At 45.3% G+C, this 25,369-nt stretch overlaps 1 protein-coding gene across 3 annotated transcripts; it reads left to right on the top strand.

The window, feature by feature from the left end:
* saxo4 (stabilizer of axonemal microtubules 4) lies at window positions 1-21,655 on the top strand. Of its 3 annotated transcripts, XM_045688579.1 has the most exons (12): window positions 1-287; window positions 764-870; window positions 1,294-1,411; window positions 2,568-2,712; window positions 3,125-3,185; window positions 3,446-3,543; window positions 11,562-11,627; window positions 11,845-11,931; window positions 18,176-18,247; window positions 19,092-19,186; window positions 20,481-20,582; window positions 21,481-21,655. In XM_045688579.1, exons 4-12 carry the CDS (start codon window positions 2,620-2,622, stop codon window positions 21,497-21,499), a joined length of 693 nt encoding a protein of 230 aa, XP_045544535.1. In that variant the 5' UTR covers window positions 1-287; window positions 764-870; window positions 1,294-1,411; window positions 2,568-2,619; the 3' UTR covers window positions 21,500-21,655. The 3 variants fall into 3 exon arrangements, with proteins under 3 accessions (XP_045544535.1, XP_045544536.1, XP_045544537.1); XM_045688580.1 differs by lacking the exon at window positions 20,481-20,582; XM_045688581.1 differs by lacking the exon at window positions 3,125-3,185.
* The last annotated feature ends 3,714 nt before the right edge of the window (window positions 21,656-25,369 follow it).

Below are 25,369 nucleotides of genomic sequence, written 5' to 3' on the forward strand. Positions count from 1 at the left end.
ACATTACTTGACAATGACAACAGCAACAGGCACAACAGGCACAAAACAGACCAGGGACCAAACACAGTGAGTTTATGGTGCAACTGCAGCAGTATTGAGGGGAGCAGCCGTCTGATTCCATGACTTCTATTGTGACCGCATTCAGTCGGTCATTGTGAAGTGCGGCACTTGGAGAATCACCGTAGCAACGGTCGGTATCATGGAGACGGCACGGGTCCCGGGTTATATAAAACCTAACACGGCGAGAGGAGGCCGCCGGTAAGCAGAAACACCGCTTCGACAGACAGGTAACGGTAGAGCGGTAGAGGAGCGGGGTTTCGCTTTTATCATGATGCAGACATTTTATTGAAATTAATATCGACTATGCCTACTATATATATATATTTTTTTAGATTTACAGAGATGATCACAAATGAATGAATCTGTAGGCTTGGCCTGTAATATGGGCATTTAGCATGTTATTCCTGTACTTCTTCTGCTACGATAACTTTCCATTTCTCTTAATTCTTGATGAAAATACATGACTTACACGATGACATGTAGAATGAGAGTGTAAGCTATTGTGAGAAAGCTATACAAAAACAGTTTGACTGTCAACGTTCAACATGAACTAAAATCAGTCTTCTCTCCCGGTTACCGGCAGCTCGCTCGCTCTCTCTCTCTCTCTCTCTCTCTCTCTCTCTCTCTCTCTCTCTCTCTCTGTCTATCGTTGTTGCTAGTGGATTTAACTGTAGTGTTTCTCCATTATCCTGGTCCGTCACAGATGGTTAGTCAGGTAGACATGGTCACAAGGCTCTCTCTAGGAGGAACAGGAAGTCCTGGTCAACACCTCCCTCAACCCCTACTGTACCTCCTACAGGGCTTCTTATGGTGAGAACAAGATATCTGATATGACTTGATATAAACTCTCTATTGTATTGAATTGAATTTTATTTTATTCTACTGATGGTAAGATAGTATCCACTACATTTGCCTGAAGTGTTCTGCTTTCTCAAGTATATTCTGCTTTCACCCTCAATGATACGCCTGTGTGATTTTTAACAATGCAAAGCCAGATTCCCTAATGACTCACTCGCATGGCCACACACTGGTCCCAATTACCTCACTAAAATGTGTACTTGTTCACTTCCCTTTCGCTGATTTCAAAGGAAATTACTGGTATAAGAATTTCCCATAAGAAATATGGTGGTCTAGTCCTCTTTTACTCTCATGAGTGCAAACTTCAGGAGAAGAGAGATATTATTGGGAAGTAAACCCCCAACCCTTCCCATCTTACTGTCATATCTTATCCAGGCAAAGAAGACTTCAGTCCATGTCTAGGTCATCATTACGGGACAGGGTACTCTGCCAACCTGAGACCTGCTGTTTACTACAGCCCTAGTCTGGACTACACTGATAACCCACAGTTAGGGTAAGACTATACTATATTATACTATACTATATTATACTATACTATATTATACTACAGCCCCAGTCTGTCCCTACACAGTGCACTCTTTTATCAGACCCACATAGGGCTCTGGCCCAAGTAAAGTAATGAAATAGTCTGGACAGAGCCAGAACGACCCCCTGGATAGGACGCTAGTAGCCTTGTCCGAGCCAGAACGACCCCCTGGACAGGACGCTAGTAGCCTTGTCCGAGCCAGAACGACCCCCTGGATAGGACGCTAGTAGCCTTGACCGAGCCAGAACGACCCCCTGGACAGGACGCTAGTAGCCTTGACCGAGCCAGAACGACCCCCTGGACAGGATGCTAGTGGCCTTGTCCAAGCCAGAACGACCCCCTGGACAGGATGCTAGTGGCCTTGTCCGAGCCAGAACGACCCCCTGGACAGGATGCTAATGGCCTTGTCCAAGCCAGAACGACCCCCTGGACAGGATGCTAGTGGCCTTGTCCGAGCCAGAACGACCCCCTGGACAGGATGCTAGTAGCCTTGTCCGAGCCAGAACGACCCCCTGGACAGGATGCTAGTAGCCTTGTCTGAGCCAGAACGACCCCCTGGACAGGACGCTAGTAGCCTTGACCGAGCCAGAACGACCCCCTGGACAGGACGCTAGTAGCCTTGACCGAGCCAGAACGACCCCCTGGACAGGATGCTAGTAGCCTTGTCTGAGCCAGAACGACCCCCTGGACAGGACGCTAGTAGCCTTGACCGAGCCAGAACGACCCCCTGGACAGGATGCTAGTGGCCTTGTCCGAGCCAGAACGACCCCCTGGACAGGATGCTAGTGGCCTTGTCCAAGCCAGAACGACCCCCTGGACAGGATGCTAGTGGCCTTGTCCGAGCCAGAACGGCCCACAGGGCAGGACGCTAGTCTACCGCATACCTCTGGCTAGAAGTAGTGCATTATTTAAATATGATGCCATTTCAGATATTCCCCCCCAGAGGTCCTTAGTGATAGTATTCCTATACTCATAAGTATATATTATTATGTAGTTCTCTATGGCTCAGTTAACAAGAGCTTGGCGATAGGAACGCCAAGGTCATAGGTTCAATTCCTGCAGGGATCACATATTCAGTGGATAATAACAGTGACATCAAGCGTGTGTTTTGGGTCTTCTCCAGGTGTTCTCTGCTAGATTGTTTCCAGTCTCAGACTAAGCGCCACTTCCAGCCCATGACCAGACCTGATGGGTCAGAGACCCTGCCTTTCCCGAGTGGACAGATCAGAGAGAGTGGATACCTACAGCTCAAGACACAGCCTACAGCAGTGAGGAGGAGAGAGGGAGGGATGAGGGGGAGAGAGAGGGACAGAGGGAGGAAGGGAGGGATGAGGGAGAGAGACTGGGAGAATAAATTGATTTTAAGTGTCTTTCTGTCTTCCTCCCTTCCTCCCTCTCTCTCTCCTTCCTCTCTCTCTCCTTCCTCCCTCTCTCCTTCCTCCCTCCCTCCCTCTCTCCCTCTCTCTCTCCTTCCTCCCTCCTTCCTTCCTTCCTTCCTTCCTTCCTTCCTTCCTTCCTTCCGTTCCTTCCTTCAATCCTTCCTTCCTTCCTTTCCTCCCTCTCTCCCTCTCTCTCTCCTTCCTCCCTCTCTCCTTCCTCCCTTCCTCCCTCCCTCTCTCCCTCTCTCTCTCCTTCCTCCCTCTCTCCTTCCTTCCTTCCTTCCTTCCCTCCCTCCCCCAGAATGTATCCATCCAGACAGAGTATAAGGAACACTTTGTTCCATATCGTCCCAGACCACCAGGTACAGTGTAATATACTGAGGAGCTGAATGGTTTTGTAATACCCTTTTCACAGAACTGTCCAGAACAGACCAGAACTGTACTGTGCTGGGGGCCATAATGAGGAGAACACATCTTGGCTCCGCTCCGTTTGTTGTGTGAAAAGGGTATTAACTCCTCTGGCAAAACTGATTGCAATGACGTAATTTCACCCAGCTCTGCCCGCTGCAGGGAAAGGGCTGTTTAGAGAGCAGTGCATAAATGACCTATGATTGTCCTTTAGTTTCTCAGAAGCACCAGTTAGTGGGAGCCCAAGGAGAGAGCGGTTTCACTGAGGGGACGGCCCTGCAACCCAACACCTTTCTGCCCCAGTACCACATGGTTAGTGTTGCTCCCTCTAAATATACAAAATTGCCACATGGCTAGTGATGAGTAGACCTGGGTTAAAATACTATTGGAAATCATTTCAAATACTCTACCTTGGCTTGTTTGAGATTGCCTGGCACAAAGTAAACAATAGAAAAGTCTAAAAACTGCAAACCCCGGATGGAGACAACACTCAGTAACCCAGGTCTGGTCACATGGTTAGTGATGTCAGTAACAGGTCTGGTCACATGGTTAGTGATGTCAGTAACAGGTCTGGTCACATGGTTAGTGATGTCAGTAACAGGTCTGGTCACATGGTTAGTGATGTCAGTAACAGGTCTGGTCACATGGTTAGTGATGTCAGTAACAGGTCTGGTCACATGGTTAGTGATGTCAGTAACAGGTCTGGTCACATGGTTAGTGATGTCAGTAACAGGTCTGGTCACATGGTTAGTGATGTCAGTAACAGGTCTGGTCACATGGTTAGTGATGTCAGTAACCCAGGTCTGGTCACATGGTTAGTGATGTCAGTAACCCAGGTCTGGTCACATGGTTAGTGATGTCAGTAACAGGTCTGGTCACATGGTTAGTGATGTCAGTAACCCAGGTCTGGTCACATGGTTAGTGATGTCAGTAACAGGTCTGGTCACATGGTTAGTGATGTCAGTAACAGGTCTGGTCACATGGTTAGTGATGTCAGTAACAGGTCTGGTCACATGGTTAGTGATGTCAGTAACAGGTCTGGTCACATGGTTAGTGATGTCAGTAACCCAGGTCTGGTCACATGGTTAGTGATGTCAGTAACAGGTCTGGTCACATGGTTAGTGATGTCAGTAACAGGTCTGGTCACATGGTTAGTGATGTCAGTAACAGGTCTGGTCACATGGTTAGTGATGTCAGTAACCCAGGTCTGGTCACATGGTTAGTGATGTCAGTAACAGGTCTGGTCACATGGTTAGTGATGTCAGTAACAGGTCTGGTCACATGGTTAGTGATGTCAGTAACAGGTCTGGTCACATGGTTAGTGATGTCAGTAACCCAGGTCTGGTCACATGGTTAGTGATGTCAGTAACAGGTCTGGTCACATGGTTAGTGATGTCAGTAACCCAGGTCTGGTCACATGGTTAGTGATGTCAGTAACAGGTCTGGTCACATGGTTAGTGATGTCAGTAACAGGTCTGGTCACATGGTTAGTGATGTCAGTAACAGGTCTGGTCACATGGTTAGTGATGTCAGTAACAGGTCTGGTCACATGGTTAGTGATGTCAGTAACCCAGGTCTGGTCACATGGTTAGTGATGTCAGTAACCCAGGTCTGGTCACATGGTTAGTGATGTCAGTAACCCAGGTCTGGTCACATGGTTAGTGATGTCAGTAACAGGTCTGGTCACATGGTTAGTGATGTCAGTAACCCAGGTCTGGTCACATGGTTAGTGATGTCAGTAACCCAGGTCTGGTCACATGGTTAGTGATGTCAGTAACAGGTCTGGTCACATGGTTAGTGATGTCAGTAACAGGTCTGGTCACATGGTTAGTGATGTCAGTAACAGGTCTGGTCACATGGTTAGTGATGTCAGTAACCCAGGTCTGGTCACATGGTTAGTGATGTCAGTAACAGGTCTGGTCACATGGTTAGTGATGTCAGTAACAGGTCTGGTCACATGGTTAGTGATGTCAGTAACGGGTCTGGTCACATGGTTAGTGATGTCAGTAACAGGTCTGGTCACATGGCTAGTGATGTCAGTAACGGGTCTGGTCACATGGTTAGTGATGTTAGTAACAGGTCTGGTCACATGGTTAGTGATGTCAGTAACCGGTCTGGTCACATGGTTAGTGATGTCAGTAACAGGTCTGGTCACATGGTTAGTGATGTCAGTAACGGGTCTGGTCACATGGTTAGTGATGTCAGTAACGGGTCTGGTCACATGGTTAGTGATGTCAGTAACGGGTCTGGTCACATGGTTAGTGATGTCAGTAACCCAGGTCTGGTCACATGGTTAGTGATGTCAGTAACAGGTCTGGTCACATGGTTAGTGATGTCAGTAACGGGTCTGGTCACATGGTTAGTGATGTCAGTAACGGGTCTGGTCACATGGTTAGTGATGTCAGTAACCCAGGTCTGGTCACATGGTTAGTGATGTCAGTAACCCAGGTCTGGTCACATGGTTAGTGATGTCAGTAACCCAGGTCTGGTCACATGGTTAGTGATGTCAGTAACCCAGGTCTGGTCACATGGTTAGTGATGTCAGTAACAGGTCTGGTCACATGGTTAGTGATGTCAGTAACCCAGGTCTGGTCACATGGTTAGTGATGTCAGTAACAGGTCTGGTCACATGGTTAGTGATGTCAGTAACAGGTCTGGTCACATGGTTAGTGATGTCAGTAACAGGTCTGGTCACATGGTTAGTGATGTCAGTAACAGGTCTGGTCACATGGTTAGTGATGTCAGTAACCCAGGTCTGGTCACATGGTTAGTGATGTCAGTAACAGGTCTGGTCACATGGTTAGTGATGTCAGTAACAGGTCTGGTCACATGGTTAGTGATGTCAGTAACAGGTCTGGTCACATGGTTAGTGATGTCAGTAACCCAGGTCTGGTCACATGGTTAGTGATGTCAGTAACAGGTCTGGTCACATGGTTAGTGATGTCAGTAACCCAGGTCTGGTCACATGGTTAGTGATGTCAGTAACAGGTCTGGTCACATGGTTAGTGATGTCAGTAACAGGTCTGGTCACATGGTTAGTGATGTCAGTAACAGGTCTGGTCACATGGTTAGTGATGTCAGTAACCCAGGTCTGGTCACATGGTTAGTGATGTCAGTAACCCAGGTCTGGTCACATGGTTAGTGATGTCAGTAACCCAGGTCTGGTCACATGGTTAGTGATGTCAGTAACAGGTCTGGTCACATGGTTAGTGATGTCAGTAACCCAGGTCTGGTCACATGGTTAGTGATGTCAGTAACCCAGGTCTGGTCACATGGTTAGTGATGTCAGTAACAGGTCTGGTCACATGGTTAGTGATGTCAGTAACAGGTCTGGTCACATGGTTAGTGATGTCAGTAACAGGTCTGGTCACATGGTTAGTGATGTCAGTAACCCAGGTCTGGTCACATGGTTAGTGATGTCAGTAACAGGTCTGGTCACATGGTTAGTGATGTCAGTAACAGGTCTGGTCACATGGTTAGTGATGTCAGTAACGGGTCTGGTCACATGGTTAGTGATGTCAGTAACAGGTCTGGTCACATGGCTAGTGATGTCAGTAACGGGTCTGGTCACATGGTTAGTGATGTTAGTAACAGGTCTGGTCACATGGTTAGTGATGTCAGTAACCGGTCTGGTCACATGGTTAGTGATGTCAGTAACAGGTCTGGTCACATGGTTAGTGATGTCAGTAACGGGTCTGGTCACATGGTTAGTGATGTCAGTAACGGGTCTGGTCACATGGTTAGTGATGTCAGTAACGGGTCTGGTCACATGGTTAGTGATGTCAGTAACCCAGGTCTGGTCACATGGTTAGTGATGTCAGTAACAGGTCTGGTCACATGGTTAGTGATGTCAGTAACGGGTCTGGTCACATGGTTAGTGATGTCAGTAACCCGGGTCTGGTCACATGGTTAGTGATGTCAGTAACCCAGGTCTGGTCACATGGTTAGTGATGTCAGTAACCCAGGTCTGGTCACATGGTTAGTGATGTCAGTAACCCAGGTCTGGTCACATGGTTAGTGATGTCAGTAACCCAGGTCTGGTCACATGGTTAGTGATGTCAGTAACAGGTCTGGTCACATGGTTAGTGATGTCAGTAACAGGTCTGGTCACATGGTTAGTGATGTCAGTAACAGGTCTGGTCACATGGTTAGTGATGTCAGTAACAGGTCTGGTCACATGGTTAGTGATGTCAGTAACAGGTCTGGTCACATGGTTAGTGATGTCAGTAACGGGTCTGGTCACATGGTTAGTGATGTCAGTAACAGGTCTGGTCACATGGTTAGTGATGTCAGTAACAGGTCTGGTCACATGCTTAGTGATGTCAGTAACAGGTCTGGTCACATGGTTAGTGATGTCAGTAACGGGTCTGGTCACATGGTTAGTGATGTCAGTAACGGGTCTGGTCACATGGTTAGTGATGTCAGTAACGGGTCTGGTCACATGGTTAGTGATGTCAGTAACCCAGGTCTGGTCACATGGTTAGTGATGTCAGTAACCCAGGTCTGGTCACATGGTTAGTGATGTCAGTAACAGGTCTGGTCACATGGTTAGTGATGTCAGTAACAGGTCTGGTCACATGGTTAGTGATGTCAGTAACAGGTCTGGTCACATGGTTAGTGATGTCAGTAACAGGTCTGGTCACATGGTTAGTGATGTCAGTAACGGGTCTGGTCACATGGTTAGTGATGTCAGTAACGGGTCTGGTCACATGGTTAGTGATGTCAGTAACGGGTCTGGTCACATGGTTAGTGATGTCAGTAACCCAGGTCTGGTCACATGGTTAGTGATGTCAGTAACCCGGGTCTGGTCACATGGTTAGTGATGTCAGTAACCCAGGTCTGGTCACATGGTTAGTGATGTCAGTAACCCAGGTCTGGTCACATGGTTAGTGATGTCAGTAACCCAGGTCTGGTCACATGGTTAGTGATGTCAGTAACCCAGGTCTGGTCACATGGTTAGTGATGTCAGTAACAGGTCTGGTCACATGGTTAGTGATGTCAGTAACAGGTCTGGTCACATGGTTAGTGATGTCAGTAACAGGTCTGGTCACATGGTTAGTGATGTCAGTAACAGGTCTGGTCACATGGTTAGTGATGTCAGTAACAGGTCTGGTCACATGGTTAGTGATGTCAGTAACAGGTCTGGTCACATGGTTAGTGATGTCAGTAACAGGTATTCAGACCCATTGACGTTTTCCCCATGGGGGGGGGGCGAATAGAAGTGTCAGAAAACAAACAATACCTCACAATGACCGGGTGCAAAGAACTGAACTAAATAGTGTGTGATAACGACATACAGGTGTGTGAACAGGTGATCAGAATTCAGGTGATTGGGATCTGGAGCGTGAGCCTCGTTCAGGGGATCTACGTGTTTGAGAGTATGAGCTGGAAGCAGACATTACATTATCAGGGTGATTTTTCCAGTAGCAAGATCTTATCTAATTTGACTAACATTCAAAACATTTTTTATTTTTTTATTGAACCTTTTTGTAACTAGGCAAGTCAGTTAAGAACAAATTCTTATTTACAATGACGGCCTACGCCCGGCCAAACCCGGATGACGCTGGTGCAATTGTGCTGCCGCCCTATGGGACTCCCAATCACGGCCGGATGTGATACAGCCTGGAATCGAACCAGGGTGTCTGTAGTGACGTCTCTTGCACGGAGATGCAGTGCCTTTGACCGCTCCGCCACTCGGGAGGCCAAAATGTATTGTAGTAAGATTATTTATTTATTTTCGAATATGAATACAGAGTATTTTCCTTGCACTATCAGAACGTTTTATTGGTAACCTACCCGGTAAATGTGAAAGTACATTTATTTTGTCATCCAATACGTAATATAGAATACTTAACATAATTCGATTTTAATCCAGAGAGGTCAGGAAAAGTATCTAAATCCTCTATGAGGCTGTGGATTTAGAAGAAAACATGAATCATCACGTACAATGACACCTTTGATTTAAGACCTGGATTTTTAAATTATTATTATGATTTTAATAGCTAACATTTCGATGGCGATAAAGAATAGATAAAAAATAATGAAGAATAGATATGCCGATAGTGAACAAACATGTTTTACTCCTCTTGACATTTTAAATAATGTATTCAATATAGACAAGAAAAATACAATAATTTGTGTGTTATTAGTTTTAGCAGACTGTGTTTGTCTGTTGTTGTGACTTAGATGAAGATCAGATCAAATTTGATGACCAATTTATACAGATGTCCAGGTCATTCTAAAGGGTTCACATACCTTTTTTTTCATGCCACTGTATAAGAAATTCTCCAAAAATTTTAAAATAGTCCAGGCATTTATATATAAATTCCAGTCGTTCTTTATCAAAGGCCTTTATCAAAGTCAGCTATGAATTCCAGGCCTGGTTTCCAGTACTTGTCTTATATTATCTCCGTTGTATGGTTGTTACGTTCATCCATTTTCAGTCCTGTAGCCTTCACCAAGTGAGATCCTAAGCGAATATGTCATTCAAATGCGATTATTCTGGTTTGCAAAGTGATGTGGAATGCAGGTAGAATGAAGATGTCCAACATCTCACATTTTTATTCACCCTCAATCTGCATTCAGAATCATAGCTGTGTTTGTGAAGACTAAGATTTGAGACTAAACTGGAACAACCATTTCAGTAACAGGTGCAATAAATCCATATTACAGATTGGATTAGTTTAGGGGAAAAAAGTATGTTATTTGATATTCGAGTAACGTCAGATTAATTAATCAATCAATGTACATGAAAAAAAACATAGATATTGAAACAAACAATTCTAAAAATCAAACTGCAATAGAGCATGCTGGGAAATATGACAATGATGGGGTTATTAAAAACTACACTGGGGGTTCTTTTTAACATTTTTATAAACAAATAGTTCATTTAATTTAACACCTGATTCAACACGAGAAATGTTACACTGAATAATCAACACTTACTAAAGCAACTGTCCAGTTTGACACCCTGATTTTAACAACAGTATTTCTTTAACAAGAGCTTCAAAGCAACACCAGCTGGCATTCAGTCACAATAACACCGCATCAACACCAAAACTGGCCAGGACACTGACGGTTTTTAACTGTGCTCGACAAGAAATTGTTCATCTGTTAAATTAAAAAAACAAATAAAAAAAAAAACAGGAACAGAGTAGAATATTCAATCTTCAAGTGACGGCGTAATTCTGTGATATTCATGCCCTGTCTGTGCTAACCCTGAGGTTGACGTTATCCCACTTTAGCCTGAGCAGTCACTTAACCCCAGGGCTAAGCAGTCTGCGTCCAACTGAAGGGTAAACATCATGTGCGCGTCCCCCCAAAAAATGGCTCCCCTGTTCCCTATTTAGTGCACTATTTTTGACCAGGCACCCCTAAGGATTTGGTCAGAAGTCACATTCACTATACGGAGAATAGGGTGCCTTTTGGGACACATCCAATGTGAAGTAAACAACTTGACGTAGCACCTTGTTCATCCTCCATTTTGTTTTTATGTAGTATTATATCAATGTAACCACACGGCTGATCACTTTTCATCTTCATCGCGTCTTTGTTCCTGTTATTAAAGTAAGTGTGTGTGTGTGTGTGTGTGTGTGTGTGTGTGTGTGTGTGTGTGTGTGTGTGTGTGTGTGTGTGTGTGTGTGTGTGTGTGTGTGTGTGTGTGTGTGTATGTGTGTGTGTGTGTGTGTGTGTGTGTATTGTGTGTGTTGTGTGTGTGACTGTGTGTGTGTGTGTGTGTATTGTGTGTGTTGTGTGTGTGTGTGTGTGTGTGTGTGTGTGTGTGTGTGTGTGTGTGTGTGTGTGTGTGTGTGTGTGTGTGTGTGTGTGTGTGTGTGTGTGTGTGTGTGTTGTGTGTGTGTGTGTGTGTTGTGTGTGTGTGTGTGTGTGTGTGTGTGTGTGTGTGTGTGTGTGTGTGTGTGTGTGTGTGTGTGTGTGTGTGTGTGTGTGTGTGTGTGTGTGTGTGTGTGTGTGTGTGTGTGTGTGTGTGTGTGTGTGTGTGTGTGTGTGTGTGTGTGTGTGTGTGTGTGTGTGTGTGTGTGTGTGTGTGTGTGTGTGTGTGTGTGTGTGTGTGTGTGTGTGTGTGTGTGTGTGTGTATTGTGTGTGTTGTGTGTGTGTGTGTGTGTGTGTGTGTGTGTGTGTGTGTGTGTGTGTGTGTGTGTGTGTGTGTGTGTGTGTGTGTGTGTGTGTGTGTGTGTGTGTGTGTGTGTGTGACTGTGTGTGTGTGTGTGTGTGTGTGTGTGTGTGTGTGTGTGTGTGTGTGTGTGTGTGTGTGTGTGTGTGTGTGTGTGTGTGTGTGTGTGTGTGTGTGTGTGTGTGTGTGTGTTATTAGGTCAATCCAAGGAGGACTGAGAACTCTGTGATGAGAGATGACTTCCTGCCTATATCGTTCCTTCAGGTTGGCTCTAACGTATTTTTATATGTCCTGTTCTCTATCTGCCGATATGTCACAGTAGATTAGAATATATCTCTCAAACCATCTCTAATATTATTAGAGGATAAATGTGTGTTTTGTGCGTTGTCTTTTTGTTTTGTGCGTCTGTGGGTTTCAGAGCAGAGGACAAAATAAAAATGTCCTTTGGCACAATAATGAAGATATATTCTGTGTGTTCCAGGGCTCTGAGATGCTCCCCAGGCTGGTCAGTAGAGTCCCCAGAGAAACAAGCTTCACCAGGGACACCTTGGACCCTCTGGCCTGTCGAGTATGTACTGTAGACGATATCTCTCAATGTAAAAAAAAAAAACCCCGAAATACTCAGAGGCCCTGGGATACAGGTGGACAGGGTCTGCCAGTCACTGGGATGACAATCCAAATTGGGATGTGGGGAGGTTTTAGCAGGTGGAAGAGTGGAGAGCAATGGGAGGTCTACTCATAGTATGGCTATATGGAGACTCAATCACTGTGGTACTTTCTAATGGTAAGTTTACAAACATATAATTTAAACTTGTATCTTATTATATCTTATTATGGTAAATGGTGAAATAAGTATAGCCAATTATAATCGTAACGGCTTAGCAGATAATAAGACGATCAGTATTTACCTGGCTAAAAGAGAAGAAATATAATATATATATATATATATATATATTGTTTACAGGAAACCCATTCAACAATATTAGATGGTAGTTATTTGGAGAAAGGAATTATATTTCTCCCATGGGGCAAAGAAATTCAAAATGGGTGATGATTTTAATTAACTATAATTTTGATCCAAATGTGCACACTGTCCAAACAGATCTACAAGGTAGATGGATTATTTTAAATATGTTATTGGACCACAAACAGATTTCCCTCATTAATCTATATGGTTCAAATAAGGATCATCCAAGCTTCATTGAATACATATATAATAATTTATCAACTCTACAAGCAAAACAAGAGTCTATTATTATGGTGGGAGATTATAATACGGTTTTAAATACCTCTATGGACCGGAAAGGAAATCACACAAGAAATTTCACCCTCATAATCTTAAGGAAATCAAGAATGTCAGGGATATATTGGAATTAGTGGATATATGGAGGTTTAATACCCTGACCTAGTGAGATATACATGGAGGAGGTTTAATATCCTGACCTAGTGAGATATACATGGAGGAGGTTTAATATCCTGACCTAGTGAGATATACATGGAGGAGGTTTAATATCCTGACCTAGTGAGATATACATGGAGGAGGTTTAATATCCTGACCTAGTGAGATATACATGGAGGAGGTTTAATATCCTGACCTAGTGAGATATACATGGAGGAGGTTTAATATCCTGACCTAGTGAGATATACATGGAGGAGGTTTAATATCCTGACCTAGTGAGATATACATGGAGGAGGTTTAATATCCTGACCTAGTGAGATATACATGGAGGAGGTTTAATATCCTGACCTAGTGAGATATACATGGAGGAGGTTTAATACCCTGACCTAGTGAGATATACATGGAGGAGGTTTAATATCCTGACCTAGTGAGATATACATGGAGGAGGCTCAATCAAACTAGTCATCTCGACTACTTTCTTATGTCCTCGCTGGCACAAAAGTTGTCCACACTTTTGACTGGTACTGTGTATATATACTGCTCAAAAAAATAAAGGGAACACTTAAACAACACATCCTAGATCTGAATGAAAGAAATAATTTTATTAAATACTTTTTTGTTTTCATAGTTGAATGTGCTGACAACAAAATCACACAAAAATAATCAATGTAAATCCAATTTATCAACCCATGGAGGTCTGGATTTGGAGTCACACTCAAAATTAAAGTGGAAAACCACACTACAGGCTGATCCAACTTTGATGTAATGTCCTTAAAACAAGTCAAAATGAGGCTCATTAGTGTGTGTGGCCACGTGCCTGTATGACCTCCCTACAACGCCTGGGCATGCTCCTGATGAGGTGGCGGATGGTCTCCTGAGGGATCTCCTCCCAGACCTGGACTAAAGCATCCGCCAACTCCTGGACAGTCTGTGGTGCAATGTGGCGTTGGTGGATGGAGCGAGACATGATGTCCCAGATGTGCTCAATTGGATTCAGGTCTGGGGAACGGGCGGGCCAGTCCATAGCATCAATGCCTTCCTCTTGCAGGAACTGCTGACACACTCCAGCCACATGAGGTCTAGCATTGTCTTGCATTAGGAGGAACCCAGGGCCAACCGCACCAGCATATGGTCTCACAAGGGGTCTGAGGATCTCATCTCGGTACCTAATGGCAGTCAGGCTACCTCTGGCGAGCACATGGAGGGCTGTGCGGCCCCCCAAAGAAATGCCACCCCACACCATGACTGACCCACCGCCAAACCGGTCATGCTGGAGGATGTTGCAGGAAGCAGAACGTTCTCCACGGCGTCTCCAGACTCTAGTCGTTACCACCAGCCCATCCTCTCTAGTCGTTACCACCAGCCCATCCTCTCTAGTCATTACCACCAGCCCATCCCCTCTAGTCGTTACCACCAGCCCATCCTCTCTAGTCGTTACCACCAGCCCATCCTCTCTAGTCGTTACCACCAGCCCATCCTCTCTAGTCGTTACCACCAGCCCATCCTCTCTAGTCGTTACCACCAGCCCATCCTCTCTAGTCGTTACCACCAGCCCATCCTCTCTAGTCGTTACCACCAGCCCATCCGCCCATCCTCTCTAGTCGTTACCACCAGCCCATCCTCTCTAGTCGTTACCACCAGCCCATCCGCCCATCCTCTCTAGTCGTTACCACCAGCCCATCCTCTCTAGTCGTTACCCCCAGCCCATCCTCTCTAGTCGTTACCCCCAGCCCATCCTCTCTAGTCGTTACCACCAGCCCATCCTCTCTAGTCGTTACCCCCAGCCCATCCTCTCTAGTCGTTACCACCAGCCCATCCTCTCTAGTCGTTACCACCAGCCCATCCTCTCTAGTCGTTACCACCAGCCCATCCTCTCTAGTCGTTACCCCCAGCCCATCCTCTCTAGTCGTTACCACCATCCTCCTGTGATTGAGATGTATAGCCAGCAGGGCGGCTCCAACCTTCAAGAGCCAAAAAACGTTGATCTCTATTTGGCCAAAACTATTGTCTACTGTACTCTACTATACTGTGCTCTACTCTCCTGTACTGTGCTCTACTCTCCTGTACTGTGCTCTACTCTACTGTACTGTGCTGTACTCTACTGTACTCTACTGTATTCTACTGTACTGCACTGTACTGCACTGTACTGCACTGTACTGCACTGGACTCTACTGTACACTACTGTATTGCACTGCACTGTACTATACTGTACTGGACTGTACTCTACTGGACTGTACTGTACTGTACTGTACTGGACTGTACTGTACTGGACTGTACTGGACTGGACTGTACTGTACTCTACTCTATTCTACTCTACTGTACTGTACTCTACTCTACTGTACTCTACTGTACTCTACTGTACTCTACTGTACTCTACTCTACTGTACTGTACTGCACTGCACTGTGCTCTACTCTACACTACTCTACTGTACTCTACTCTACTGTACTCTACTCTACTGTACTGTACTGCACTGTACTCTACTGTATTCTACTTTGCTACATGTACTGTACTCTACTGTACTCTACTGTACTGTACTCCACTGTATTCTAGTCTACGCTACTGTACTGTGCTCTACTGCACTCTATTGTATGCTACTGTGCTGCACTGTACTCTACTGTACTGTACTTTACTGTATTGTACTGTTCTGTATTGTACTGTATTTTACTGTACTCTACCGTACTGTATTGTACTGTACTCTACTGTACTATACACTACTGAACTCTACTCTACTGTACTCTACTGCACTGTACTCTACTCTACTGTATTCTATTCTACTGTACTCTACTGTATTGTACTGTACTGTATTGTACTTTACTCTACTGAATTGAGCTGTACTGTATTCTACTTACTCTACTTTACTCTACTGTACTGTACTGTATTTTACTGTACTGTACTCTACACTACTGTATTGTACTCTACTGCATTGTATTGTACTCTACTGCATTGTACTGCACTCTACTCTACTGCACTGTACTCTACTGTACTTTACTGTAATGCACTGTACTCTATTGTACACTACTGTACTGCACTGTACTCTACTGTACCCTACCCTACTGTATTGTACTTTACTCCATTGTACGCTACTATACTGTACTCTACTGTACTGTACTGTATTTTACTGTACTGTACTGTATTGTACTGTACTGTACTCTACTGTAATCTACTTTACTGTATTGTACTTTCTTGTACTGTACTGTATGGTACTGTACTCTACTGTATTGTACTCTACTGTACTGGATTGTACTCTACTGTACTGTATTGTACTCTACTGTACTGTATTGTACTCTACTGTATTGTACTCTACTGTATTGTACTCTACTGTACTGTACTCTACTGTACTCTACTGTACTGTATTGTACTGTACTCTACTATACTGTACTCTACTGTACTCTACTGTACTGTATTGTACTGTACACTACTGTACTCTACTATACTCTACTCTACTATACTCTACTGTACTCTACTGTACTGTATTGTACTCTACTCTACTATATTGTACTGTACTGTATTGTACTCTACTGTACTGTATTGTACCCTACTGTATTGTACTCTACTGATTTGTACTCTACTCTATTGTAAGCTACAATACTGTATTGTACTGTACTCTACTGTACTCTACTCTATTGTACTCTACTATACTGTATTGTACTCTACTATATTGTACTTACTGTATTGTACTCTACTGTACTGTATTGTACCCTACTGTATTGTATTCTACTGTACTGCACTGTACTCTACTGTATTGTACTCTACTGTATTGTACTGTACTGTACTGTACACTACTGTACTCTACTGTACTGTATTGTACTGTACTGTACACTACTGTACTCTACTGTATTGTACTGTACTGTACACTACTATACTCTACTATACTCTACTCTACTGTACTCTACTCTACTGTACTGTATTCTATTCTACTGTATTGTACTCTACTCTACACTACTGTACTCTACTGTACTGTACTCTACTGTACTGTACTCTACTGTATTCTATTCTACTGTACTCTACTGTATTCTATTCTACTGTACTCTACTGTACTGTACTCTACTGTACTGCACTGTATTGTACTCTACTGTACTGTATTGTATTGTACTGTACTGTATTGTACTTTACTCTGCTGTACCCTGCTGTACTCTACTGTACTCTACTGTATTGTACTGTACTGCATTGTACTGTACTCTACTGTACTCTACTGTATTTTGCTGTACTGTACTGTACTCTACTGTATTGTACTGTAGCCTACTGTATTGAACTGTAGTCTACTGTATTGTAGTGTACTGTACTCTACTGTATTGTACTCTACTGCATTGTATTGTACTCTACTGCACTGTACTTTATTCTACTGTATGCTACTTTACTGCACTGTACTCTATTGTACACTACTGTACTGCACTGTACTCTACTATATTGTACTTTACTATTCTGTCTTGTACTGTACTGTATTGTACTCTACTCTACTGTATTGTACTCTACTATACTGTATTGTACTCTACTATACTGTATTGTACTCTACTGTATTGTACTCTACTCTACTGTATTGTACTCTACTCTAAGGTAATCTACTCTACTGTTTTGTACTCTCCTGTATTGTACTGTACTCTACTGTATTGTACTGTACTGTACTCTACTCTACTGTATTGTACTGTACTGTACTCTACTGTACTCTACTGTACTGTACTCTACTGTATTGTACTCTACTGTATTGTACTGTACTCTACTCTACTGTATTGTACTGTACTCTACTCTACTGTATTGTACTGTACTCTACTCTACTGTATTGTACTGTACTGTATTGTACTGTACTCTACTCTACTGTATTGTACTGTACTGTATTGTACTGTACTCTACTCTACTGTATTGTACTCTACTGTATTGTACTGTACTGTACTCTACTGTATTGTACTGTACTCTACTCTACTGTATTGTACTGTACTCTACTCTACTGTATTGTACTGTACTGTATTGTACTGTACTCTACTCTACTGTATTGTACTCTACTGTATTGTACTGTACTCTACTGTACTGTACTCTACTGTATTGTACTCTACTGTACTGTACTGTACTGTACTCTACTGTATTGTACTGTACTGTACTCTACTGTATTGTACTGTACTCTACTCTACTGTACTGTACTCTACTCTACTGTATTGTACTCTACTGTACTGTACTCTACTCTACTGTATTGTACTCTACTGTATTGTACTGTACTCTACTGTACTCTACTGCTATGTGGATGACTGCTAAAGTGGATGTGATTGAATCCGCCCTTTACTCTTTGGTTTACAAACCCAGTTTGAAGAAGCCACTGCGGTCTGATCCCCCACATAGGATTCCCCTCCCAGGTGACTACTTGGAAGTCCTCAATGGCGATGTCTACACTAAAACGACTCACTTCCTGTGTATTACCTCTAGGTCTCTGTGTTACCTGGCTCTGGGACTCAGAAGATCAGCTCACCTGCTGAGAAGAAGATTATCGGGAAGAAGGTTAGAGAGCTACATCATATACGCCTTAATAACACATTATGAAGGCTCATACATGCTTATAACATTTTCTAAAGCGTTATACTAACAGGCTAAAGCGTTACCGTTAGTTACTGGCAGGGTAAAGCGTTACCGTTAGTTACTGGCAGGGTAAAGCGTTACCGTTAGTTACTGGCAGGGTAAAGTGTTACCGTTAGTTACTGGCAGGGTAAAGCGTTACCGTTAGTTACTGGCAGGGTAAAGCGTTACCGTTAGTTACTGGCAGGGTAAAGCGTTACCGTTAGTTACTGGCAGGGTAAAGTGTTACCGTTGGTTACTGGCAGGGTAAAGCGTTACCGTTAGTTACTGGCAGGGTAAAGTGTTACCGTTGGTTACTGGCAGGGTAAAGCGTTACCGTTAGTTACTGGCAGGGTAAAGCGTTACCGTTAGTTACTGGCAGGGTAAAGCGTTACCGTTAGTTACTGGCAGGGTAAAGCGTTACCGTTAGTTACTGGCAGGGTACAGCGTTACCGTTAGTTACTGGCAGGGTAAACTGTTACCGTTAGTTACTGGCAGGGTAAAGCGTTACCGTTAGTTACTGGCAGGGTAAAGCGTTACCGTTAGTTACTGGCAGGGTAAAGCGTTACCGTTAGTTACTGGCAGGGTAAAGCGTTACCGTTAGTTACTGGCAGGGTAAAGCGTTACCGTTAGTTACTGGCAGGGTAAAGCGTTACCGTTAGTTACTGGCAGGGTAAAGCGTTACCGTTAGTTACTGGCAGGGTAAAGCGTTACCGTTAGTTACTGGCAGGGTAAAGCGTTACCGTTAGTTACTGGCAGGGTAAAGTGTTACCGTTAGTTTGCTTTCCAGGAGAGTTCAGGATTCATCCTCAACTCACCAAATCTGAAAACCCCGTCACACACACCGTCTGACTCCTCTCGCGTCCGCACTCACTACCAGACCAAGTAAGTACTCATCTCTTGTTATTTACATCATGTTGTCAAATGTCTTGTGTTGTATTGTGTATTATTGTCATTATTGTTTTAGTGTGAATATATAAAAAACATAAGGGACCTGAGATGAAGAAACTATGATAAATGTACTGGGGACCAGTATGATAAATGTACTGGGGGGACCAGTATGATAAATGTACGGGGGACCAGTATGATAAATGTACGGGGGGGACCAGTATGATAAATGTACGGGGGGACCAGTATGATAAATGTACGGGGGACCAGTATGATAAATGTACTGGGGACCAGTATGATAAATGTACTGGGGGGACCAGTATGATAAATGTACGGGGGACCAGTATGATAAATGTACTGGGGGGACCAGTATGATAAATGTACTGGGGGGACCAGTATGATAAATGTACTGGGGGGACCAGTATGATAAATGTACGGGGGACCAGTATGATAAATGTACGGGGGACCAGTATGATAAATGTACGGGGGACCAGTATGATAAATGTACGGGGGGACCAGTATGATAAATGTACGGGGGGGACCAGTATGATAAATGTACAGGGGGACCAGTATGGTAAATGTACGGGGGGACCAGTATGATAAATGTACGGGGGGACCAGTATGATAAATGTACGGGGGGGACCAGTATGATAAATGTACGGAGGACCAGTATGATAAATGTACGGGGGGGACCAGTATGATAAATGTACGGGGGACCAGTATGATAAATGTACGGGGGGACCAGTATGATAAATGTACGGGGGACCAGTATGATAAATGTACTGGGGACCAGTATGATAAATGTACTGGGGGGACCAGTATGATAAATGTACGGGGGGACCAGTATGATAAATGTACGGGGGACCAGTATGATAAATGTACTGGGGACCAGTATGATAAATGTACAGGGGGGGGGGACCAGTATGGTAAATGTACGGGGGACCAGTATGGTAAATGTACAGGGGACCAGTATGATAAATGTATGCACTCACTAACTGTAAGTCGCTCTGGATAAGGGTGTCTGCTAAATGACTAACATGTTCAAGTCCTCATCAGGACTTGAACCTTGGTCCCTGTGACTGTCATTTAACTGTTACATCTAGAGGTCCAAACCTCTTGACAAGGTCTTTACGGGCTAGTTTCCTGTACACAGATTAAGCTTTATCCTGGACCAAAAAAAAAAAATGTCAATAGAGATTCTTCATTGAGTTTTAAATCCAGGAAAAGGCCTAATCTGTGTCCGGGAAACTGCCCCTAGGTGTTGTACTGATGTCGCTACAATATGTTCCAGGTTCTGTGACGTTTCAGCGCAGGAGAAGCTAAGAGCAGGCTGGACAAGGGGAAGCATCCACAAGCACAGGACCAATGGTTACACTGGGAGAGACACAGACAGGTAGAGACACAGACAGGGAGAGGCAGACAGGTAGAGGCAGACAGGGAGAGGCAGACAGGTAGAGGCAGACAGGTAGAGGCAGACAGGTAGAGGCAGACAGGTAGAGGCAGACAGGTAGAGGCAGACAGGTAGAGGCAGACAGGTAGAGGCAGACAGGGAGAGGCAGACAGGGAGAGGCAGACAGGTAGAGGCAGACAGGTAGGTAGAGACACAAACAGGTAGAGACACAGACTGGGAGACACAGACTGGGAGAGACACAGACAGGTAGAGACACAGACAGGTAGAGAGACACAGACAGGTAGAGACACAGACAGGTAGGGAGAGACACAGACAGGTAGGGAGAGACACAGACAGGTAGAGACACACAGACAGGTAGAGACAGACCGGTAGGTAGAAACACAGACCGGTAGGTAGAAACACAGACAGGTAGAGACACAGACAGGTAGAGACACAGACAGGTAGAGACAGACCGGTAGACACACACCCAGACTGGGAAACACACAGACAGGTAGAGACACAGACAGGTAGGTAGAGACACAGACAGGTAGGTAGACACACAGACAGGTAGACACACAGACAGGTAGAGACACAGACAGGTAGGTAGACACAACAGACAGGTAGACACACAGACAGGTAGAGACACAGACAGGTAGGTAGACACACAGACAGGTAGAGACACAGACAGGTAGGTAGACACACAGACAGGTAGAGACAGACCGGTAGAGACAGACAGGTAGACACACAGACAGGTAGGTAGACACCCAGACTGGGAAACACACAGACCGGTAGAGACAGACAGGTAGGTAGAGCGTTTAACACACCACTATATTCTTGTTATATGCTGTTATGACAGAAATGTTGTATCTCATATGCCTCCCTATGTTCCTCTCTTCCACAGGTTTAACCTCAGGCACTGACAGTCAAGGTACAAGCTCAGACATCAGCTCGCCCATGAAATGCCCTTTTAATATCTCTTCAACTGGCTAACAGAGATGATGACATATTCAGATGACAATGACATGGGTGCTGCTATTTCCATCCAAATAAAAACGGTTGATTTTTATCCATTTGGATTCAAAGACTCAGAAGTGTTGCCTCTGTAAATCCACAGGAGATGTGTTATTTTACCTTTTATTTAACGAGGCAAGTCAGTTAAGAATTAATTCTTATTTTACAATGACGGCCTAGGAACAGTGGGTTAACTGCCTTGTTCAGGGGCAGAACGACAGATTTTAACCTTGCCAGCTCGGGGATTTGATCTTGCAACCTTTCGGTAACTAGTCCAACGCTCTAACCACTAGGCTACCTGCCTCCTCTAACCACTAGGCTACCTGCCTCCTCTAACCACTAGGCTACCTGCCTCCTCTAACCACTAGGCTACCTGCCCCTCTAACCACTAGGCTACCTGCCTCCTCTAACCACTAGGCTACCTGCCTCCTCTAACCACTAGGCTACCTGCCTCCTCTAACCACTACGCTACGTGCATCCTCAAACCACCAGGCTACCTGCCTCCTCTAACAACTAGGCTACCTGCCTCCTCTAACCACTAGGCTACCTGCCTCCTCTAACCACTAGGCTACCTGCCTCCTCTAACCACTAGGCTACCTGCCTCCTCTAACCACTAGGCTACCTGCCTCTCCCTAACCACTAGGCTACCTGCCTCCCTCTAACCACTAGGCTACCTGCCTCCTCTAACCACTAGGCTACCTGCCTCCTCTAACCACTAGGCTACCTGCCTCTCTAACCACTAGGCTACCTGCCTCCTCTAACCACTAGGCTACCTGCCTCCTCTAACCACTAGGCTACCTGCCTCCTCTAACCACCAGGCTACCCGCATCCTCTAACCACTAGGCTACCTGCCTCCTCTAACCACTAGACTACCCGCCTCCTCTAACCACTAGGCTACCCGCCTCCTCTAACCACTAGGCTACCTGCCTCTCTAACCACTAGGCTACCTGCCTCCTCTAACCACTAAGCTAACCACTAGGCTACCCGCCTCCTCTAACCACTAGGCTACCCGCCTCCTCTAACCACTAGGCTACCCGCCTCCTCTAACCACTAGGCTACCCGCCTCCTCTAACCACTAGGCTACCCGCCTCCTCTAACCACTAGGCTACCCGCCTCCTCTAACCACTAGGCTACCCGCCTCCTCTAACCACTAGGCTACCCGCCTCCTCTAACCACTAGGCTACCCGCCTCCTCTAACCACTAGGCTACCCGCTTCCTCTAACCACTAGGCTACCTGCCTCTCTAACCACTAGGCTACCTGCCTCTCTAACCACTAGGCTACCTGCCTCCTCTAACCACTAGGCTACCTGCCTCTCCTCTAACCACTAGGCTACCTGCCTCCTCTAACCACTAGGCTACCTGCCTCCTCTAACCACCAGGCTACCTGCATCCTCTAACCACTAGGCTACCTGCCTCCTCTAACCACTAGACTACCTGCCTCTCTAACCACTAGGCTACCTGCCTCCTCTAACCACTAGGCTACCTGCCTCTCTAACCACTAGGCTACCCGCCTCCTCTAACCACTAGGCTACCCGCCTCCTCTAACCACTAGGCTACCCGCCTCCTCTAACCACTAGGCTACCCGCCTCCTCTAACCACTAGGCTACCCGCCTCCTCTAACCACTAGGCTACCCGCCTCCTCTAACCACTAGGCTACCCGCCTCCTCTAACCACTAGGCTACCCGCCTCCTCTAACCACTAGGCTACCCGCCTCCTCTAACCACTAGGCTACCTGCTTCCTCTAACCACTAGGCTACCTGCCTCCTCTAACCACTAGGCTACCTGCCTCCTCTAACCACTAAGCTAACCACTAGGCTACCCGCCTCCTCTAACCACTAGGCTACCCGCCTCCTCTAACCACTAGGCTACCCGCCTCCTCTAACCACTAGGCTACCCGCCTCCTCTAACCACTAGGCTACCCGCCTCCTCTAACCACTAGGCTACCTGCTTCCTCTAACCACTAGGCTACCTGCTTCCTCTAACCACTAGGCTACCTGCTTCCTCTAACCACTAGGCTACCTGCTTCCTCTAACCACTAGGCTACCTGCCTCCTCTAACCACTAGGCTACCTGCCTCCTCTAACCACTAAGCTAACCACTAGGCTACCCGCCTCCTCTAACCACTAGGCTACCCGCCTCCTCTAACCACTAGGCTACCCGCCTCCTCTAACCACTAGGCTACCCGCCTCCTCTAACCACTAGGCTACCCGCCTCCTCTAACCACTAGGCTACCTGCCTCCTCTAACCACTAGGCTACCTGCCTCCTCTAACCACTAAGCTACCTGCCTCTCTAACCACTAGACTACCTGCCTCCACAGCTGTTCTGCCTATCTGGCAAGCCGCGTGATATCAATCTAATTGAACTGTGCTAAACTTTGCCTATCTGGCAACCCGGGCAGATTCAAGCAAACGCCCAGTAGAGTATTTGAATGATTTTGAATAGTGTTTGAATCCAGGCCTTGGATGAAAAGGCAGTAGGCAGGACACTGACCCCTGTGAGGTCATGCCGCATTGGCGTCACAGTAGTGTAGCAGAATGTCATAATTTACCCCCCCAGTAGACACAGCCTCTCTCCCTACAGGCAACAGCACCAAACAAGCCTCCACAATTACATACAGTACTGTAGTCGTTTCCCCGCTTTTTCAAAATCTACACTAGGATTAAATAAATACAGACTTACTGCGTCAAAACACAATGGGACAGTTTCCCGGGCAGAAACAGATTCATCTTAAACCCAGTCCTGGACTAAAAAGCATGTCCGGGACTTGGCTTCATCTCGTTATTTGTGTAAAATTATATACTGTATTCTCAATGAATTTACCCGGTTAAATAACGGCCAAAAAAAACGGATAAATGAAAGTCTTGAAACGCTTCTAAAACATGTTTCATAGCTGTGGATCTGTGTGGTACACCTGTTCCTTTCTGAAGAGAGGATACGTCCCAAAATGCACCCTATTCCCTATGAAGTACACTACTTTAGACCAGGGCTTCTAGGGCTCTGTATAAGGCATTAGAATAGGGTGTCATTTGGGACGCACTGAGCCGTCGTTGAAACAGGACAAGGAGAAGGTTGTATTCTTTCTACTGAGGCTGCTGGTCCAATGGCAGTAGGTGTTCTAATGATGCTGGTCCAATGACAGTAGGTGTTCTAATGATGCTGGTCCAATCGCAGTAGGGGTTCTAATGATGCTGTCCAATGACAGTAGGTGTTCTAATGATGCTGGTCCAATGACAGTAGGTGTTCTAATGATGCTGGTCCAATCGCAGTAGGGGTTCTAATGATGCTGTCCAATGACAGTAGGTGTTCTAATGATGCTGGTCCAATGACAGTAGGTGTTCTAATGATGCTGGTCCAATGACAGTAGGTGTTCTAATGATGCTGGTCCAATGACAGTAGGTGTTCTAATGATGCTGGTCCAATGGCAGTAGGTGTTCTAATGATGCTGGTCCAATGGCAGTAGGTGTTCTAATGATGCTGTCCAATGGCAGTAGGTGTTCTAATGATGCTGTCCAATGACAGTAGGTGTTCTAATGATGCTGGTCCAATGACAGTAGGTGTTCTAATGATGCTGGTCCAATGACAGTAGGTGTTCTAATGATGCTGTCCAATGACAGTAGGTGTTCTAATGATGCTGTCCAATGACAGTAGGTGTTCTAATGATGCTGTCCAATAACAGTAGGTGTTCTAAATATGTGGTCCAATATACTGCTGTTGACCAGGGCCCTACCCTTCGTGGGTAAGAGGGTGTCATTTTGGATACAACCAGTGTCTCTGGTTGT

Source organism: Salmo salar, chromosome ssa10, assembly GCF_905237065.1.
Source record: "Salmo salar chromosome ssa10, Ssal_v3.1, whole genome shotgun sequence".
NCBI lineage: Eukaryota > Metazoa > Chordata > Actinopteri > Salmoniformes > Salmonidae > Salmo > Salmo salar.